The following is a 20,657-nucleotide window of genomic DNA, read 5'->3' as shown; positions in this document are numbered from 1 at the left end:
TCCGTGTGACAGGAGGAGCAGTATACACACACACGGATCCGTGTGACAGGAGGAGCAGTATACACACACACGGGTCCGTGTGACAGGAGGAGCAGTATACACCAGGGCTGTGGAGTCGGAGTCGGAGTAGTGTGTAGGGTAGTGTGTAGTGTGTAGGGTAGTGTGACAGGAGGAGCAGTACACAGACAAGGGTCCGTGTGACAGGAGGAGCAGTACACACACGGGTCCGTGTGACAGGAGGAGCAGTATACACACACACGGGTCCGTGTGACAGGAGGAGCAGTACACACACGGGTCCGTGTGACAGGAGCAGTACACACACACGGGTCCGTGTGACAGGAGGAGCAGTACACACACACGGGTCCGAGTGACAGGAGGAGCAGTACACACACGGGTCCGTGTGACAGGAGGAGCAGTACACGTACAGACACACACAGGTGCAGATACTTATAGTTTGTACGGTCGGGGGCTCTCAAAGCCTTTGTCTCCCTTCTTCTTATTCATGGCGCCCCCTGCTGGTATCCCGGGCTCTATGGCCGCCCGGGGCCCCGGAGTGGCGCCGCTCTGTTGCTATGGTTACTGAGCGCTCCCCGTCTCCGCGGCAGCAGCTCGTCTCCCGCTCTGAGCCAAAACCGGCGGCTGCACTTCCGCTTCCAGCACGTCTCGTCTCGCGATAGTGTCTGGTCACATGACCGCCACCATCGTTACTGTGGGCAGCCAGTCGCCCACACTGCGCCGCTCGGTATCGCGGGGATTCTGCTGCTGGTTTCCATCAGGGATCACTGGAGGGAGTTTTCCCCTTTTCTATCCATTAATGGCATAAAGAAAAAAAACTGGACCTCGTGCAGTCCATCCGAGCTGCTTCTACAATAACTCTTCTTTAGCGGTCACGCCACATTGTAATTTGCTGCCAGTGTTGTTTTTCAGTTCCGGTATATCGGGGGGGTTAATTTTTATTTCTGATGAGAGAATAGCAATGATAGTCTGTCGCCCGGTTCTGACCCTCGGTGCGGCTTTAGTTGTCGGCCGGTGGCGCTGTGTGGTGACTTATATTTGGCGGGATGAGACGTTTCTGGCGGTGCCATTTTGGGATAGATGGGACTTTCTGGATTGGGCGTGACAGCAGTTTGCAGCGAACCAAAAAAAAAAATTGAGGCGCTCTTGATTTTTTTATATATTTGTACTTTCAGAAATGTCCAATCTATCGTATTTAAAGGGAAGAAGCTGCCACCCCATTTTTGGCCCATAAGCTGGGGCTACCGCCATCAGGGGCTTATCTACAGCATTCCCTAGTGCTGTAGATAAGCCCCCGCTCCGACCTGAAAGATAAGAAAAAACGAGTTAGATTATACTCATCGGGGGCGGTCCGGGTCCTCCCATCTTCTAGCGATGACGCCCTCCTTCTTACTTCTGCCGCGGCTCCTGCGCAGGCGTACTTTGTCCTGTTGAGAGCAGAGTACAGTGCGCAGGTGCTGGGAAAGGTCAGAGAGGTCCGGCGCCTGCGCACTTCACTCTGCTCTCCACAGGACAGACATAGTACGCCTGCGCAGGAGCGCAACAGGCAGCAAGGAAGAGGACGTTATCGTATGAAGATGGGAGGTGCCGGACCTGGACGACCATCGGACCGGACCCCAGAGTGAATATGATAAAACTTGTTGTTCTTCTCTTGCAGTTCGGATCGGGGGCTTATCTACAGCATTATAGAATACTGTAGATAAGCCCCGAAAGGCAGCGGATGCATCTCATAGCTGAAAAATGAGGTGACAGGTTCCCTTTAAGAAATAATAATGATAGGGCCGCAATTTAAACTTTTTTCATATTTAAATTTTTTTTTTTTTTTTTCACTTTTCATTATAGGAGCACACAGTCCGTAACTGCTGCGGGTTGGACGCTTTATACTTGCACAGCGTCCAGATATTACAGCATAGTAGATGGGATCTCAGGAAATCCCATGCCCACTATGCTTGCACAGACGCCCGCGGCTCACCCGCAGAGACGGACATGCGGAGCGTCCACACGATAAATCTCACCCCTACAGTGTATAGGACACGGTGATTCCACACAGTTCAGTGATCACAGAGGATTCACCTCTGTTCAATAGACGGCAGAGGACATGTGCCGCGTCCAAAGCGCTGCCCAGTCCTGAACATGTGCACCTCCCCTGCCTGTTCTTATTGCTGAAGCTGCGATCGTCCAACTCCTTGTGTTCTAGGCAGCGGAATGCAGAACATATAGCAGAAATCACGGTCTCCTCTGAAGCCCGGCCAGTCCGCGATTTCCTACATAATGCAATGCTAGTACAGTATACAGTCTAAGATCAGATGATCGCAGGGTCATCATGACCCCTAAAGGGACAAAAACAAACAAAAAAAACATGAAATCAACATTTCTACTTTTTATTATCAAAACTCAAATAAACCCCTTTTCCCACCATTAAAAAAAAAAAGAAAATTAAACAAAAAAGAAAAAAGTTGACGTCTCCCCAAAAGTCCAATTTATCAATAGAGTGATTGTGGCCGGAAAGAAAAAAAAAAAAAAAAAAATTCAGTAGCATTATTGCGTTTTGTTGGGGGTTTCTCGCCACTCTCCAAAAAAGAAAAATGCATTTTATCGTTTTGGTTTCCCAGCCCCAGCCTTTGTTCCTGAAGAAGTGATAGTTTACACCGGCAGCACGGTCAGAACTGTGCTCTCTCCCAGGTGCAAGCAAGATCTAAAGCTTAAAACCTGTAAGTAACACACTCACCGAGCCTCCGGAACTGGCCACTCAGGCTGAAGAGGTAGCCAGCAGCCCGACGAATGAGCGGCACACTAAGGAATTAAAGGGGTAACGGTCATGTGAAAAAACACTATTAACCTTTAGAAATGGGGTTGATTAACAGGTTAATAGAGTTTGGAATCTGCACCGACACTTCGGCCATGCGCTGCCGGGAGGAAACAGACTTCATTCCTCCCGGTAGTGTTCAGGTTTCAGCCTACACATTCCATGGAGTTTCTGCCGGGTATGTGCTGGTGATCAGTGGGAGTCCCGATGAAAGACCCCATAAGGATGTACCGGTGAGAGAGAAGTTTTGTAGATGGTAATGCCCTTTAACTGAAAGCCAATAGTGCCCCTTTATAGGTCCTTGCCGCATGACTTCGGATAAGGGGCCAAAGCACAAAATGGAATTTTATTCTAGAAATACAGCGCTGAGTGCCGTTTTGAGGATCGGTAGCCATATTGTCCATACTTGAGCTGCTGCCAAGGTTTTGCATGGCACCTGTATTGTTTGGATTGGTCGCCCTATTGGTCACACACAAATTATAAGAACAGTCCAAATAATAACGCTGGCCTAGAAGGTGCCATATTACTAATACATTACGGTAGCATCTACTAGACCATTTTGCTTACTGGTTTAGACTTTTGATAACCACGAAGCAATTGGAAGCCAGGAAAAGCTTTCAGGACACATGACCCGCTCACCCTTATTCAAAACTGTCAGCTGGGACCACACTGCAGCCTTGGTTGTCCCCATTCCTTTACATTATGCTACGACAGAGCGGCGGCGTGCAGCCATCTTGGACCGCGCGACCGGTTTCATAACGACGTTTGGCACATGCTACTCCCAAGTAGAGAGGAAACAATTTATTAAAAAGGTGATCACCAAAATCCTACCGGACACAGAAAGTAGTGGCATTGGCTCGGCCGAGACAAGACAAGACATCGGCTTCCACAAGGATGAGATGACAACTTGGGACTTTAACGAAATAACAAACGTGTTCTTCTTGGAGTAGATTTGGTTCCGTAGAAAACGCAGGAGAAAATAAGAGCTTAAATTAAAAAGGAAATAGTAGAATGTGACACGATTAGGCCGCGGCTCTAAGAAATGGGCCGCCTAGAATTGTACACCTTAACGCCGTTCTGCAGGGACGATCGCGCGTATTTAGTCAGCAGGGCTCCGATGGTTTGCTTCTCCTCGCACAGGTCCCTAAAACAAGAAAAAAAAAATGAAAATAATACTAAAAAGGTTGAAACGTAAATCCGGAGTCGATGACAAGGAGAAACAGGAAACAAAAGAATTTAACCCATTCATGCACTTTGCAGGAAATATTGTCTTTCTTAGGTCCTTGTGCCATCGCCTGCGAGGACTATAACGCACTTGGGATCCAAAATGACGTATAACAGAGTTGACCAAGGATTTAAGAAAAACACATGGCTGCTGTGTTCCAAAAACGGTGTTACCCCTCACTACAGGTTGTGTCATTTTTGTTCCAGTGACGGGAATAGTGGCGAACTGCAAAACCCACGCACAACCTGACGACAAACATGGTGCAGTTTCAAGAATAAAGCAGCAGCGTAATCCAGAACAACCACTATAACGGCTTAAGTGCCCCGTGACTATTCACTGGCATCTAAAGGGTGCCAACAAAGGGACGACTACCCCAATGTTACTCTAATGTTACCCCTGCGAGATGCCAATGGGCTGCAATGGCCACTGACACCTTAATGACGGGTCTCTGGTTTCGCTACGCTGATTTACGAGCACAGACCATGTCAAAGTTGAATGTGCAGGGAAACAAACACCTTGTAAAGGCCAAACGGAGCAAAATGTTTAATGAGACTGAAGAGTAAAAATAATTTTTAGCACCAAATATATGCAAGTAAACAAAAATCCCCAATGATGGCTATCCCTTTACTGCAGGGAGCTGGAGTTGTGGCACCTGCTATTTTACTGACCCGGGAATGCCCCTTTATATACTATATGCAGGATCCAATGTGCACAGACCGTTCCCTCTCATAGGGGCTAATAAGCAGCTCGTAATGGCTTACTGGATGTACGGAGACAGATCCGCTTCTGTCCACTTCTCTCTCATACCAAACAGAGTTTTGAACCTCTCCTGGGTGTCTTCGGGCAGATCCTCTGTCTTCAGAAGAAAGATGGTCTCAGGTCGAGAGCTTCTGTCCACCAAGGCCAGTCCCTAGGGGAAACGCAGACTTGAAAAAGGGGATCTAAAGTTGGCAATTTTTAAAAAGTTCTCTTCTGAACAAAAAAACACTAAATAAACAAGCAAACTTTCACATAATCTTGATTGAAAATCTCCATTTCTTCTGTATCTGCAGCTGCCATGCAGATCTGTGTGTCTCCATGTTACAGACTACAAACTAACTCTGTAGTCTGATCCGGCAATCATGCTTCCTTCGCTAACCTATCTTTACTATTAATTAAATAGATCTTTTAAGCCTGATGAAACTGGAGAATTTACTCTACACCGCCATTCTGACACGTAGTTTCAGAGCAAGTACACCAGCCTCATCAGGTAAATCTCTCTTATGCAACTTGGCTGTACCGTCATATTTCACAGTATGAACTGCGTACATTATTGAACAGAACTCTTAGACCTGTTGATGCTTTGGTACTTACACTGAAAATTCATGTCAGGATAGCTGTAGAATTGGATTTCATAATGCATTCTGACATAAAATGTCAGGGAAAGTACACCAGCCTCATCAGTTCCAATTCAGTGAAGTCAGATTATAAAGCCAAACTGGATACAGTATTGTCAATTCTTAGAGATCTGTACAAGGCTGGTAGACTTACTTTGAAAAGCTGTCAGAATTGCTTTCTAATATTTTATAAAAGCTTTTCCCATCTGATGTTAAGATGAACATTTTCATACTATGCTTTCAGAATGGATTAAATTCCCATGCTAACATGGGATTTTCAGAGCAAGTACACTAGTTTAATCAGGTCCAAGAACTTTATCTCATAATATACCGTATAAACTCGTGTATAAGCCGACCCGTGTTATAAGCCGACCCCCCCCAATTTTGCCACAAAAAAACTGGGAAAACTTATTGACTCGCTATAAGCCTAGGGTTAAATAGTGGTCCAAGAGGATGCTCCATAGATAAAACCCCCCCATATGCTGCTGCACAAGGGTTAATGCTGCCCCATAAATACCCCCCATATGCTGCTCCACAAGGGTTAATGCTGCCCCATAAATACCCCTCATATGCTCCTGCACAAGGGTTAATGCGACCCCATAAGATGCTCCATAAACACCCCTTATTTGCTGCTGCAATAAAAAAAAAACAAAAAAACAAACATACCCACCTCTCCGTCGCTGGGGGCCAGGTGCTGGTGTCCTGAGCCCCTGGCAGTGGTGATATTCACCTGTCCCCGTTCCAAGCCCTGCACCGCTGTGTCTCCCGGATCTCTGCATTGACAGCAGGGGGCGCGCACTGACTACGTCATCGCGCCCTCTGCCATCACAGCAGGAGGACCCGGAGACACAGCGGTGCAGGGCTTGGAACGGGAACAGGTGAATATCACTCTGCCCCGTCATACTCACCCCTCCTTGCCGCAAGGTCTCCTCTGCAGTGGCAGCCCCTGCTTCTCCCTCTGCTTCCTGCATTCAGCTGGTCAAGTGGTACCGCTCATTAAATATGCGCATATTCATGAGTTTAATGAGCAGTACCACGTGACCGCTGAATGCAGGAAGCAGACGGCAGAGGGAGACGCAGGGGCTGTAGAGAAGTGCCAGGAGAGGTGAGTATGGTCTCTGATCCCCCGCCCACCCCCCGGTATATGACTCAAGTATAAGCCGAGAGGGACTTTCAGCCCCAAAAAATGGGCTGAAAATCTCGGCTTATACACGAGTATATACGGTATGTAGTTTGGGTCATGAAAACCTGGTGACAGATCCTATGTGTAGTATATGGACGGACTAGGAGGCTCCAAATGACTTACTCGCAGCTGCTCCGGCCTGGTGGTCATTCCCTCGGGGACGCTCTGCTGCCAGACGGCCTGAAACTCGGAAAGATTGAACTTCACAGCATTCTGCAGGAGCATCTGGGCGGTGGCTCGGCAGATCTTGTCGTCATCTAATGCAAAAAATGCTTCTTCTGATACAAAAAAAAAAAAAAAAAAGAAGACACCAGAATTAATTATTCAGAGTAGGCAATAAGTGTATTATCACTGGGACCCCTGCTGCGGAGACCCCGCTACTGGGCCTGTGTGACCACTAGAATAGACAGTCTAAAATTAGATTTAAAAAAAAACAAAAAAAAAAAAAACAAAAAAAAACACGGGGCGTCACCAAGTATTTTTTTACATTAATTCCACCTGAAAATATTCCATGTTCTATGTGATATAATGAAAAAAAAGTCATTTATTGGTGCTGCAGCCCTGCAACTCCTTCCTGACACGTGATGCCGTATGTCGGGTCACTGCCCTTGATGTAAGATCAGAAACGGGGCCAGAATCCCTCCCAGCAGATGATGGCAGGGATACACAGCAGGACCGGCCTCCAGGAACAGGGGAGCTGAGCTGTGCCTGCCGCAGGAAAATACTTATATGCCGCTGGCAATATCTGACAGCTGTAATTAAAGCCCAAGAACCAACACCACGCGCCAATTCCTTCTCCCTGTGCCGATGGCTTGCCGTGACAGCTGGGAATCCGCCAACGGCCTGCCGTACCTGTCACGACTGTGCACTTTTGAAAGCCAGTATAAGTGGCGTTCACATAAGATGTATTTCTATTATACAAAGCAGTACTGCTAAAATTTAGCAGCGCCATTAAAAACTACAACTTGTCCCCTTACAACTATCTTGACGAGAACTGGGACCCTAAAGAGCTCCGGCTGAATGGAGCGGAGGTCGGTCATGTGAACCGTGTCTCCGTTCATTCTAACAGGAGAAGATCAGCTGAGAGCAGCCATCAGCAATCTCCACTGCTCCCAGGCTTCAGACCACCAATTCTTGGCATCAGTGGGGGCCACAGTTGTCAGACCCCAGCAATCAGAAAGTCATCTTCCATGTAGCGGATATGGGATAACGTTCCGACTGCTCTAGTCCCCACCGATACTGAGTTCCAGAGCTCTGAAGATCCCTGGATGAATGGAGCGGAGGTCGATCATGCCTACTACAGCTCCATTCATTGTAATAGGAGCACTGAGGATCAGCCCAGCTCTGGTTCTCAGGATCAGGAAGGGCTACGGCGTCAGACCAGCAGTAATCACAATGTTATCACCTATATGGTGGATAGTGGATAACTTTTAAACTTCAGAATTCCCCCGTAAGTTGTGTAATGGCGATCAGCGGAAGCCACATGCCGTTTTTTAATATTGGGAAAGCACTGGAAGAAAAAAGACCAACAAAGCTTACCGTCCTCAGAAAACCTTTTTCCATAACACTCCAAGCAGTGCTCAATCATCTCTCTACGAAAAGAAAAGAGATTACGCTACACATAGCAGGACGAGAAAATGAAAATAATCAGACGTTCAGATGTCTTCAGCAGAATCGGGACACGCTGAAATCCGTCCATTCCCATGTGCCACATTTCTATGGGAGTTATGGAGAGAGCTGGGATCTGCTGGGAAGCGATGGTGGCAGGGGCTTCACCACAGTGAAAATAGGTCAACGTCCCAGAAACAAACCCCTTCCCAAAAAACACATATTTGCGATTGTGTGCCTGGAGAGAGGGTGCCAGCTGTGCTCTAACACCTCAACCACCATAGCTCACTCTGAACTGTTGAGATGTTTCTGTCTTCGGGAGTCCATCGCTCCCACACAACAAAATAAAGAGGTGTCAACGGGTCCCATCCGAAGACCCCTTATTCCCACCATCTTTGTGGCACAGATCACAACTCATGCTATTTACAGCAACAGTGAAGAACTGCATTTTCCAGTTGATTATATGGTAAAATGAACGGTGTCAATCACAACTACAACTCGTCCCACAAGAAAAACATCTTCATAAGGCCATGTCGGCAAAGAAATAAAAAAAAAAAAAGTTATGGCTCACAGAAGAGACGAAAAAAAAAACTTAAGTGCAGAAATGGAAATTAGCCGAAACAGGAAGGAGTTTAGCGGAATGTTAGGAACCAATGTGATTTTTTTTTCTACTAGACATCTGCAGTCCCAATTAAAGGGGATGTCTAATACCTGTAGAGCTCTTTATAAATATCTTTAAACCCTAAGCATTTTTGGGATTTGCTTTACTGTAAAATTCCCTGCCATTCTCCCTATATCTCGCATTTTTTTCTTTACTTTGTGATGTTTCGTTTGAGGGGAGTCTTAAAGTGACGCCACAGGATGAGGAGCCTGCAGGCACATCCCCGAAGTTTTTCTCTCCCCCTGACACCCCACAACCTCGGTGGGCAGCGCTGAAGTCACGCACCACAGCTACTGTCCACACTGTCCCAATGATATTCTTATAGGTATAGAAGCACCCCTTAACCTAAAGTTTTGGTTAAATGAAAGGGGTTATCAGCAGCCACCTAACACCCCTGTATTATCTTCACGTGGCCTTTATACGTTTGTAACAAGAGACAGCCTAAGGGTCGTGTTCACAACTCCATGTTGGAGCAGCCATGACTTTCTTGACCTATATATGAGATAGTCGAGTTCAGTCAGAAGCCCTGTACACCAGTCCAGAAACCACAGCCATGCGTGTACATCTCCAGCAAGCATCCCCTTCATCGACGTGGAACTGTAAATTACCCTTATGGGCTCATTCATTCAGAAAAGTCAAGATGTTAAATCGCTTACTCCGGCTCCAGAGGTCGAAGCTCTTCAAGACAGACTTTCAGAGGCACTCGGCTGAAGGACCATGACTCGGAGTCTATTAGCTGGGTGATGTGGCTCAGAAGCTTCATTTCATAGTCAAAGTCCAAAAGTCTCCAAAACCCTTAAAAAAAAAACAAAAAAAAAAAAAACCACACAACACAGGATAAGGAATCGTGTCTGTACAGCGTCGAGTCATTAATCAGGCACCGAATGTCACCTTTAATATTACAGGCATGGATGACTTTCAGGTGGTCCATCAGCTCTTCACAGCTTGCTTGGATCTGGTTCAGTAAGTCCTCTGTGGTATACTAAAAACCGGAGACAGAAGCGAGACATATTATATATAATAAGGTCTCATTTATCCATTATACCACTTCTCTGCCTCCTATATAGGAACTCGACATGCATGGATGTATCAGAGAACTTAGGGTCCCGTTCAAACGTCAAAAGTTTCCATTGTGGATTTTGCTAGAGAACCGCGGCAAATCTGCAACAAAAGTCACGTTGTGGGCAGACATTGGTGCAGATTTGACCACAGGTAATCACGGTTGTAGAAGAAATCCAGAGTGGAACAAGACAAAATAAAATCGTATCAATATCTGCATTGTGTGGAGCAGATGTGGCGAAATCTCATCCTCTGCAGATACTAAACCTATGAAGGCAGAAGAAGCCGCAGAAACATCACTGGATGGTCACAGAATAGTACGTCAAAGCCCCCGTGAAAAGGGAAGCAAGTCGCCCTCCCACAAACAGAATATATCTGCAGCCGTGATGAGCAGCGCGGGACTTTTCTCAAGGACTTGTGAAGATTTAATAAGTCTTATAAAAATCACACGTCCAGGTTATACCAAGTGCAGACAAATCTACCTAGATGGCAATTTCTCACTGCGAACTTAACCTCTGTCTCCAATAAAGACCAAGAAGACACAATTTGGGACCCTCAATAGAGAAAGCCTGTGAACACCAGGAAACAGCATTTTTGGATTTTCCTGGTTTTGTAAAAACAGGGTGGATGCAGGCTGTGCTGTACAGGCAGCAACACTTAGCTGTACATGGACGGATGCAGGCTGTGCTGTACAGTAAACGCAGCTAGCTGTACATGGACGGATGCAGGCTGCGCTGTACAGGAAACGCAGCTAGCTGTACATGGATGGATGCATGCTGAGCTGTACAGGCAACACTTAGCTAGCTGTACATGGACGGATGGCGGTTGTGCTGTATAGGTATAACTTAGCTGTACATGGATGGATGCCGGCTGCGCTGTACAGGAAACGCAGCTAGCTGTACATGGATGGATGCATGCTGAGCTGTACAGGCAACACTTAGCTAGCTGTACATGGACGGATGGCGGTTGTGCTGTATAGGTATAACTTAGCTGTACATGGATGGATGCCGGCTGTGCTGTACAGGCAGCACATGGACGGAAGCAGGCTGTGCTGTACAGACAGACTTAGCTAGCTGTACATGGACGGATGCAGGCTGTGCTGTACAGGCAGCACTTAGCTAGCTGTACATGGATGGATGCTGGCTCCAGTTGCTGCAGTTTAGAGACTAACAGTGGTTTTGTTTCCATTACTCACCCTCCCAGGTCCACTACTGAGTCTCCACTGCTGCTCCTGGTGTCTGTTATTGTTTGCAGCACTGATGTCATGTTGACAATGCTGCAGCCAACTAATGATCTCAGCAGCAAGGGCAGTCCACTCAGCTCATCGACTGGCTGCATAACTATCACCGCTGCAGACAATAGCAGACACAAGGAGCAGCGACACTGGACCAGGGGTGGGTGAGTAAAGCACAGTTTGTTTGCTTTTTAAAACAGTGTGTCACATAGGAGACACCAAGACTGCTATCTATACACATCACATAGGAGACACAGAGACTGTTGTATATACACCACAGCAGAGACACAAACTCTGCTGTATACAGTACATCAGATAGCAGACAAGGATTCTGCTGTACATTCATCAAGGTACACTGGAGAAAGGGGAATATTGCAGGCTGCAGTCCGCCATGAGACTGCAGGAGCTGAAGCAGTTCAAACCGACTGTCGCTGCACCACTACAATGGCGGGATCGATATAGGTGACCAGAGAGCTATAACTCCTCCACCCAAAGATCATTGTGACGCTGACAATCCAGCCTTGGGTGCGCCACAGTGTTATTCAGTACTGGATATAGCGTATGTGCACAGTGCTGATTTACAGAAAAATGAAAGGGCTGGCATCCGGTCATATGACAGGGTGTCTTCTATTTTTGCTTACCACTGACGCACTTGCATCTTGCTCGTTTTCTGGTCCTTCATAGACATTTTCAAGCAAAAGTTTCTTTAACCTCTTCAGTTTGGGTCTGCACCTCCTCAGCTCCCAGTAATGATTAGAGAATCCCGCAATCTGTAAGACATCGTCAGCGGATATAAAAAAGTAGAGCAAAAAAAAAATGGAAAACAGGGTGGCACCATAATCTGTAACAATCATGGCCGAAAGTGTTGGCACTCTTGAAATTGTTCCAGAAAATGAAGAACTTCTCCCAAAAAATTATTGCAGTTACATGTTTATTTCCTTTGTGTGTATTGGAACAACACAAAAAAACAGAAGTAAAGGTACGCTAGACATAATTTCACACAAAACTCCCAAAACAAGCCGGACAAAATTGTTGGCACACTCAACTTAATATTTGGTTGCACACACTTTGAAATAAAGAACTGCAATTGGTCACTTCCTATAACCACCAACAAGCTTCTTACACCTCTCAGCTGGAATTTTGGACCACTCTTCTTTTGCAAACTGCTCCAGAATTCTCATATGTGAAGGCGCCTTCTCTCAACAGCAATTTTAAGATCTCTCCACAGGTGTTCAATGGGATTTAGATCTGGACTTATTGCTGGCCACTTCAGAACTCTCCAGTGATTTTTTTCCCCCCATCCATTTCCGGGTGCTTCTTGTCATTGTCCTGCTGGAAGACCCATGAACAAGGACGCAAACCCAGCTTTCTGACACTGGGCGCTACATTGCAACTCAAAATCTTTTGGTAATCTTCAGATTTCATGATGCCACAATCATGGCACCTGGTGCCTGAGGCAGGAAAACAACTTTGAACTTCCAACATCTCACTGTAGGTACTGTGTTCTTTTCCTTGTTATCCTCATTCCCGTTTTCAGTAAACAGCACAATGATGTGCTTTATCGAGAAGCTCCATCTTAGCCACATCTGTCCACAAAATGCTATCTCAGAAGTATTTTGGATTATTCACAAACATTTTGACATTTAGACTTTTTACGTCTCTATGTCAGGAGTGGGTCCTCCTGGGTAGAGATGAGCGAATATGTTCGGAAAACGATTGCCAAATCTGAATATGCCATATTTGTGCAAAAAGTTAAAAACACCCCCATTCAAAATAATGCAATTAAAAAAAATAAATTAAAATTACACATTTGGTATAGCTGCATTCAGAAACGCGGCAATCAGTATATAAAAATAATTAATATGATTGGTAAAACGGCGTAACGAGAGAAAAATCAAAACGCCAGAATTACGTTTTTTTGGTCACCACAACATTGCAATAAAATGCAATAATGGGCAATCAAAACATTGTATACACACCAAAATGGTATCAATAAAAATGTCAGCTCGGCGCGCAAAAGATAAGCCTCACCCAACCCGAAATCACGAAAAATGGAGACGCTACAGGTCTCGGAAATGGCGCTTTAACACTTAAATAAAAAAAGAACATATACATATTTGGTATGTACGAACTCATGATGACCTGGTGAATCATAATAGCAGGTCAGTTTTAGCATTTGGTGAACATGATAAAAACAAATACAAAAAAACAGTTGTGGAATTGCACTTTTTTGCAATTTTAATGCACTGGGATTTTTTTTTTCCAGTACACTATATGGTAAAATCAATGGTGTCATCAAACGTACAACTTGTCCCGCAAAAAATAAGCCCTCACATGGCCATACTGACAGAAAAAGTAATGTTTATGCCATGAGAAACTCAACAAAAAGTGCAGCGACATATCACACTGTATAGGAAAATAGAGACATGTTGCCTGTAGAATCCCAATTTTGCACTACACTGTCCCTGTCATTTTTGCCGCATGGTGGCCATATAGCGACTCTTTTGACCTCTGTTGGATGATTGGAGCCCCACAGTTTTCATATTTTTCGAAGCATGACCTGATCACTTCCATCTCCAGCTCCTTGAAAGAGTGATCATGATTTTCAGGTGGTCCGCCATACCTACCTTGATATGACCCTTGTCTGAGCACTGGCAGGGCTGTCTGTGAGAAGTGGTCATCAGGGTCCTGGACATGAACGTATTTTATCCCCCCCCCCCCCCCGAAATGGTTACTTAATATTAATGACTCTTGATAGTCAACTCTCTTGCAGACTGATCTCTCGTGTAGGATCCACCTCCATAAAGCTCCATAGTACGAGACGATACAATGAGGTCTATTTAAGAAAGCAGCATGTGACGTTTCGGTCTATTATTTCAGAACCTTCTTCAGACATACGGATTGCAGGACCACAGGGAATGTGACCACCGGTGATACATGAAAGGCTCCTACGTGTAATGTTCATATTATACTTATCAAATACAAAGACGCTGCCCCCGATGTGCCCCCCGGGCCTTACCTCACAGGAGGCAATGCTCAGGGGCAGCTTATCGTTGGGCAGGAGGTCCGGAGTTTTACCATCTGGGATAAACAATAATAAATTGGATGTATCGGCGATCTTCAGGTCATAGGTTTTGTTCTGACTGCACAGGACAGCATGGTCGCCTTTGTCACCTCGAATCACAAGGCTGAATGGGAGGAAAAAAAGATGCAGCAAGTGATCGGAATAAGAAACTCAACCTAAAGTGTATAAATAAGATGAGATAAATTAATATACATCAGAGGATTAAAATGGCTTTACGGGCATTATTGGTGGTAAGTTTTGCTTGTGGTTGGCGCTATTAGCACCGAAAGTATCACATGATGATTGATAAATCTGCCACATCTTCACATATAACACTTCTGTCTAGAGACAATTGTTCACTTTTTATGCCTCTTTCTGGAGGGAGAACTGTGACGTTTGTGAGACTTACAGATACTCTGTAGACAATTATAAAGGTGGTCTTGACATGTTCAATGCATGTAAAAAAAATAAAAAAAAAATAAAAGCATGTCACTTATGTATAGGGCCAAAGACAACATGTAGCATATACTAAAGATAGGAGTGACCCAAATGGAGAAATATGAGGATATAACTTCATATGGACAAGATAAATTATGAACAGTTAAAGGGGGTCTCTGAGACGACCTGAAAAAATCCACAATATACTACCTCAAAAGGCACATCTGAAGGTTTTACAATGGCCCTCACAGTCCCTGATCTGAACATCATTGAAAATCTGTGGCTAGACCTCAAAATAGCAGAGGATGCAAGATGACCCAGGACTCTCACAGAACTGGAGGAATTTTCCAAGGAAGAATAGATGAAAATCCCTCAAACAAGAATTGAAAGACTCTTGTCTGGCTACAAAAAGCGTTTACAAGCTGTGATACTGTTTGACGAGTGTGACCAACTTTTTACAATTGAGGCCGCCTAAAAGATATCATTATTTACATGCTAATAAAAAAAAAAAAAATATTGTTATTCTCACCTTCCATTAATAAAAAATATTGTTGTTCTCACCTTCCGACGTCCCGCGCAACCTTCCCGCCTCTCTGGACGCTCCCGGTCCCAGTAATCCTTTGCGACAATTATCACAATGACGTCCGTTCTCACGGGATCGCAACGTCTTGCGGTCATTCGCGATGACCTCGCTCGAATGACCGCGAGACTTTGCGATCCCACGAGTACGGCGTCATCGCTCGCAAAGGCTTGCTGGGACCGGGAGCGTGGAGAGAGGTGGGAAGGCTGCACGGGACGTCGGAAGGTGAGAACAACAATATTTTTTATTTTATATTCTATTTTTTTACAGGGATATGGTACCCAAAACCCGGAGGACAGTCTCCTCTCCACCGGACCGTGGGTACCATCTGCAAATGTTCTGCTTACTTTTCGCAAGGTGGGCACAGCCACATGCGGAAAGTAAGCAGAACAATGCATTCCTATGGGTGCGGGATTGCCGCGATTCCGCAAAATTAATGAGCATGCTGCTTTACCGCGAAGCAATTCCGCCTCTGTAAAAACCGTAGCATTAGCACAGCATTGCGGAATCCCATAGGAATGCATGGGATGCTTATTTTTCGCGGTTAAACTGCCGCGGAAACGCGAAAAAAACGCCACGTGTGAACTCGGCCACCGCCATCAGGGGCTTATCTACAGCATTCTGTAATGCTGTAGATAAGCCCCTGATGTAACCTGAAATATAATAAAAACGAGTTAATTATACTCACCGGAGGGCAGAGCAGAGTACTGCAGTGTGCAGGCACCGGGAAAGGTCAGAGAGCTCTGGCGTCTGCGCACTGCTCTGCCCTCTACAGGGCAGATAAAGTACACCTGTGCAGGAGCCGCGATGGGAAGCAAAGAAGAGGACGTCATCGCTAGAAGATGGGAGGCGCCGGACTGGACCGCGACACCCATCGGATACGGACGGCCCCTGGGTGAGTATAATATAACTTATTAATCTTAACTTTCAGGTTACATCAGGGGCTTATCTACAACATTACAGAATGCTGGAGATAAGCCCCTGATGTCGGTGCCGGCAGCTGCAAGCCGAAAAAAAAAGGGTGACAGATTCCCTTTAAGCTACAAAAGAAATGCGCCATCTTTAAAGCTAAGCTGTTAGGTCCCCCGCGCCTCCAGGATCATCAGCAATTGGGTCTACATCGCTTTATACCCTGTTTACATGTCACTGTAGGTGTTGTTGTACCGATGTGTAAAAACGGCAGGAAAATAAGATTCTCCGACGTCTGTGTGATTACGGCAATAACAATCTCATTTTATTTTGGCTTTAATTATTGTATTGTTAACGTTGTTACTTATGACTTGTGTTTTGAAACTGTTAAACTGTAAAGCGCTGCGGAATATGTTGGCGCTATATAAAGATTATCATTTGTATTAATAGGTCTCTTCTCACCTCCCTCCCACCTCAATCTCCTTGCACAGAGGGTCGTCCAGCTCCATCAGGCTGTAATCCCCGGCCGCGAAGGTCTCGCTGAACGTCAGACATTGCACAGTGCTGCGGAGATCCTCCACGTTCAGTTTGGCGATCTGCAGCGTGGCCTCCACCTCCTCTTGTGAGCGACTCATGAGAACGGCTGGAAATTCTGAATAAAATGGGTATAGAAATAAAGTGTGGGGGGGGGGGTTCGGGAGGGGGGATACACATTTTTTTTTGGGGGGGAGGGGAGGGGGGGGGAATAGTACAACCACATGAATATATTACATTCGATGCTGTGCAGGAGTTTTAGACAGGAGTGAGGGGAAAATGCGGCAGAGTAAGAATACTGTCACAAATACAAGTGTTAATACTTTTGTCAATTAACAGAATTAAAAAAAAAAAAAAAACCTTTTTAGAAATATTAGACAAAAAATAAAATGAAAATGGACGACCCCTTTATTGACGATCACAAATACGGAGTATTGGGGTCAATTCATGTTTGCAGCGGCCGTCCGGTCAAGACTGGGGCGTCATGGTAACCAACATGGGAGCGGGTGTGCTGACCGACTACAGAATGACCCCCAGACCAGCACCCCCGACGTGTAAACAACAAGCTGCACATATACCATTGGTTGCCATCGGCTACTGAAATATATATATATATATAGAGGATGCTCATAGCAGCCAATCAAATTGTAGCTTTCACTTTCAAAGAGCCAATTAGAAAATACTTTGTAAGTTGCTATGGGCAACTGGTGGTTCTAAAGCTATGGCGCTGGGGGAAACAACAGTGCACATACGCACCGGACACTGGAGCGGGGACGGGCTCCCTCCGGTTTCAGCCTCACGTCACTTCTCGGCGGGTTGAGCCAATACGAGTATTCCACCGTCCTCTCACACCGTTCTACTTTCCCGCCGGGATGACGTCACGCTACGCTCCGCCCTACGGAGCAGACACTCACTGGCCATTCTCAAGCCCCGCATGCGAGTTTGCGCAAGGAGATGTGAAGTGGGCGTGTCAGGAGAGTGGCAGTTTCTGGGAGTGCAGCCGCTCATTGGCTGTGCCCAGTAGTGATTTGATTGGCTGGCTGCCAGGCTGTAATTGACCTGACTCTGATTGGTGCATCAGGGCAGTGAAGGCGCGCATTCCAGGAGCGCGCTCAGTGCACTGCTCAGTCTCACACTCACTCAGTCAGTACATGTTGGTATGTGCTCCTGTAAGAGCGCATCCCTTACCTGAGCTATATCCTGTGACCAGAGCTGTATACTGTATAGGGGAGCATCCCCGACCTGAGCTATATACTGTAACCAGAGCTATATGCTGTATAGGGGAGCATCCCCGACCTGAGCTATATACTGTGACCAGAGCTATATACTGTATAGGGGAGCATCCCCGTCCTGAGCTATATACTGTAACCAGAGCTGTATACTGTATAGGGGAGCATCCCCGACCTGAGCTATATACTGTGACCAGAGCTATATACTGTATAGGTGAGCATCCCCGTCCTGAGCTACAGTGGGGAAAAAAAGTATTTAGTCAGTCAGCAATAGTGCAAGTTCCACCACTTAAAAAGATGAGAGGCGTCTGTAATTTACATCATAGGTAGACCTCAACTATGGGAGACAAACTGAGAAAAAAAAATCCAGAAAATCACATTGTCTGTTTTTTTTTCATTTTATTTGCATATTATGGTGGAAAATAAGTATTTGGTCAGAAACAAAATTTCATCTCAATACTTTGAGATATATCCTTTGTTGGCAATGACAGAGGTCAAACGTTTTCTGTAAGTCTTCACAAGGTTGCCACACACTGTTGTTGGTATGTTGGCCCATTCCTCCATGCAGATCTCCTCTAGAGCAGTGATGTTTTTGGCTTTTCGCTTGGCAACACGGACTTTCAACTCCCTCCAAAGGTTTTCAATAGGGTTGAGATCTGGAGACTGGCTAGGCCACTCCAGGACCTTGAAATGCTTCTTACGAAGCCACTCCTTCGTTGCCCTGGCGGTGTGCTTTGGATCATTGTCATGTTGAAAGACCCAGCCACGTTTCATCTTCAATGCCCTTGCTGATGGAAGGAGGTTTGCACTCAAAATCTCACGATACATGGCCCCATTCATTCTTTCATGTACCCGGATCAGTCGTCCTGGCCCCTTTGCAGAGAAACAGCCCCAAAGCATGATGTTTCCACCACCATGCTTTACAGTAGGTATGGTGTTTGATGGATGCAACTGAGTATTCTTTTTCCGCCAAACACGACAAGTTGTGTTTCTACCAAACAGTTCCAGTTTGGTTTCATCAGACCATAGGACATTCTCCCAAAACTCCTCTGGATCATCCAAATGCTCTCTAGTAAACTTCAGACGGGCCCGGACATGTACAGACTTAAGCAGTGGGACACGTCTGGCACTGCAGGATCTGAGTCCATGGTGGCGTAGTGTGTTACTTATGGTAGGCCTTGTTACATTGGTCCCAGCTCTCTGCAGTTCATTCACTAGGTCCCCCCGCGTGGTTCTGGGATTTTTGCTCACCGTTCTTGTGATCATTCTGACCCCACGGGGTGGGATTTTGCGTGGAGCACCAGATCGAGGGAGATTATCAGTGGTCTTGTATGTCTTCCATTTTCTAATTATTGCTCCCACAGTTGATTTCTTCACTCCAAGCTGGTTGGCTATTGCAGATTCAGTCTTCCCAGCCTGGTGCAGGGCTACAATTTTGTTTCTGGTGTCCTTTGACAGCTCTTTGGTCTTCACCATAGTGGCGTTTGGAGTCAGACTGTTTGAGGGTGTGCACAGGTGTCTTTATATACTGATAACAAGTTTAAACAGGTGCCATTACTACAGGTAATGAGTGGAGGAAAGAGGAGACTCTTAAAGAAGAAGTTACAGGTCTGTGAGAGCCAGAAATCTTGATTGCTTGTTTCTGACCAAATACTTATTTTCCACCATAATATGCAAATAAAATGAAAAAACCAGACAATGTGATTTTCTGGATTTTTTTTTCTCAGTTTGTCTCCCATAGTTGAGGTCTACCTATGATGTAAATTACAGACGCCTCTCATCTTTTTAAGTGGTGGAACTTGCACTATTGCTGACTGACTAAATACTTTTTTTCCCCACTGTATATACTGTGACCAGTGCTGTATACTGCATAGGTGAGCATCCCCGACCTGAGCTATATACTGTAACCAGAGCTGTATACTGTATAGGGGAGCATCCCTGTCCTGAGCTATATACTGTAACCAGAGCTGTATACTGTATAGGGGAGCATCCCTGTCCTGAGCTATATACTGTAACCAGAGCTATATACTGTATAGGTGAGCATCCCCGTCCTGAGCTATATACTGTAACCAGAGCTATATACTGTATAGGGGAGCATCCCCGTCCTGAGCTATATACTGTGACCAGAGCTGTATACTGTATAGGGGAGCATCCCCGTCCTGAGCTATATACTGTAACCAGAGCTATATACTGTATAGGGGAGCATCCCTGACCTGAGCTATATACTGTGACCAGTGCTGTATACTGTATAGGTGAGCATCCCCGACCTGAGCTATATACTGTGACCAGAGCTGTATACTGTATAGGTGAGCATCCCAGTCCTGAGCTATATACTGTGACCAGAGCTATATACTGTATAGGTGAGCTTCCCTTACCTGAGCTATATACTGTAACCAGTGCTATATACTGTATAGGTGAGCATCCCCGTCCTGAGCTATATACTGTAACCAGAGCTGTATACTGTATAGGTGAGCATCCCTGACCTGAGCTATATACTGTGACCAGTGCTGTATACTGTATAGGTGAGCATCCCCGACCTGAGCTATATACTGTGACCAGTGCTGTATACTGTATAGGTGAGCATCCCCGACCTGAGCTATATACTGTAACCAGAGCTATATACTGTATAGGTGAGCATCCCTAACCTGAGCTATATACTGTGACCAGAGCTGTATACTGTATAGGGGAGCATCCCCGACCTGAGCTATATACTGTAACCAGAGCTATATACTGTAT

At 45.7% G+C, this 20,657-nt stretch overlaps 2 protein-coding genes across 6 annotated transcripts in view; both read right to left on the bottom strand.

Annotated features, from left to right (window-relative positions):
* The window catches only part of TAF2 (TATA-box binding protein associated factor 2), a 238,472-nt gene extending 237,703 nt beyond the window's left edge, over positions 1-769 (bottom strand). For 2 of the 4 annotated variants that reach the window (XM_073590238.1, XM_073590241.1), the window contains exon 1: positions 452-768. In XM_073590238.1, coding sequence (XP_073446339.1) covers positions 452-504 — 53 coding nt within the window. In that variant the 5' untranslated portion in view covers positions 505-768. Of the gene's footprint in view, positions 1-451 lie in introns of all 4 variants that reach the window. The other 2 variants (XM_073590239.1, XM_073590240.1) reach the window with 2 other exon arrangements.
* Positions 770-3,607: 2,838 nt separating this feature from the next.
* DSCC1 (DNA replication and sister chromatid cohesion 1) lies at positions 3,608-17,647 on the bottom strand. 2 transcript variants are annotated; one of them, XM_073590237.1, is made up of 10 exons: positions 17,449-17,647; positions 16,621-16,810; positions 14,187-14,355; positions 11,809-11,937; positions 9,778-9,856; positions 9,531-9,669; positions 8,145-8,197; positions 6,729-6,883; positions 4,808-4,956; positions 3,608-3,965 (listed from the first exon to the last, which is right to left on the bottom strand). In XM_073590237.1, exons 2-10 carry the CDS (start codon positions 16,791-16,793, stop codon positions 3,857-3,859), a joined length of 1,155 nt encoding a protein of 384 aa, XP_073446338.1. In that variant the 5' UTR covers positions 16,794-16,810; positions 17,449-17,647; the 3' UTR covers positions 3,608-3,856. The 2 variants fall into 2 exon arrangements, with proteins under 2 accessions (XP_073446338.1, XP_073446337.1); XM_073590236.1 differs by having other exon boundaries at positions 9,766-9,856; positions 17,449-17,645.
* Between the last annotated feature and the right edge of the window lie 3,010 nt (positions 17,648-20,657).

The sequence above is a fragment of the Dendrobates tinctorius genome, unplaced genomic scaffold, assembly GCF_039654945.1.
Source record: "Dendrobates tinctorius isolate UK_male_01 unplaced genomic scaffold, ASM3965494v1 ptg000116l, whole genome shotgun sequence".
NCBI classification, from domain to species: Eukaryota; Metazoa; Chordata; class Amphibia; order Anura; family Dendrobatidae; genus Dendrobates; species Dendrobates tinctorius.
Note: the sequence above shows the minus strand (reverse complement) of the source record. Positions and strands in the feature narration are given on the sequence as shown.

Bases quoted from the DNA above. Each gene is read 5' to 3' on its own strand.
- DSCC1 (XM_073590236.1), bottom strand. From the start codon at position 16,793: ATGAGTCGCTCACAAGAGGAGGTGGAGGCCACGCTGCAGATCGCCAAA. The intron at 9,857-11,808 runs GTAAGCAAAAAT...TCCGGTTTTTAG, and splicing joins AAGATGCAAGTGCGTCAGTG to TATACCACAGAGGACTTACT. The intron at 8,198-9,530 runs GTAAGCGATTTA...TTCTTTTCGTAG, and splicing joins CTTCGACCTCTGGAGCCGGA to AGAGATGATTGAGCACTGCT.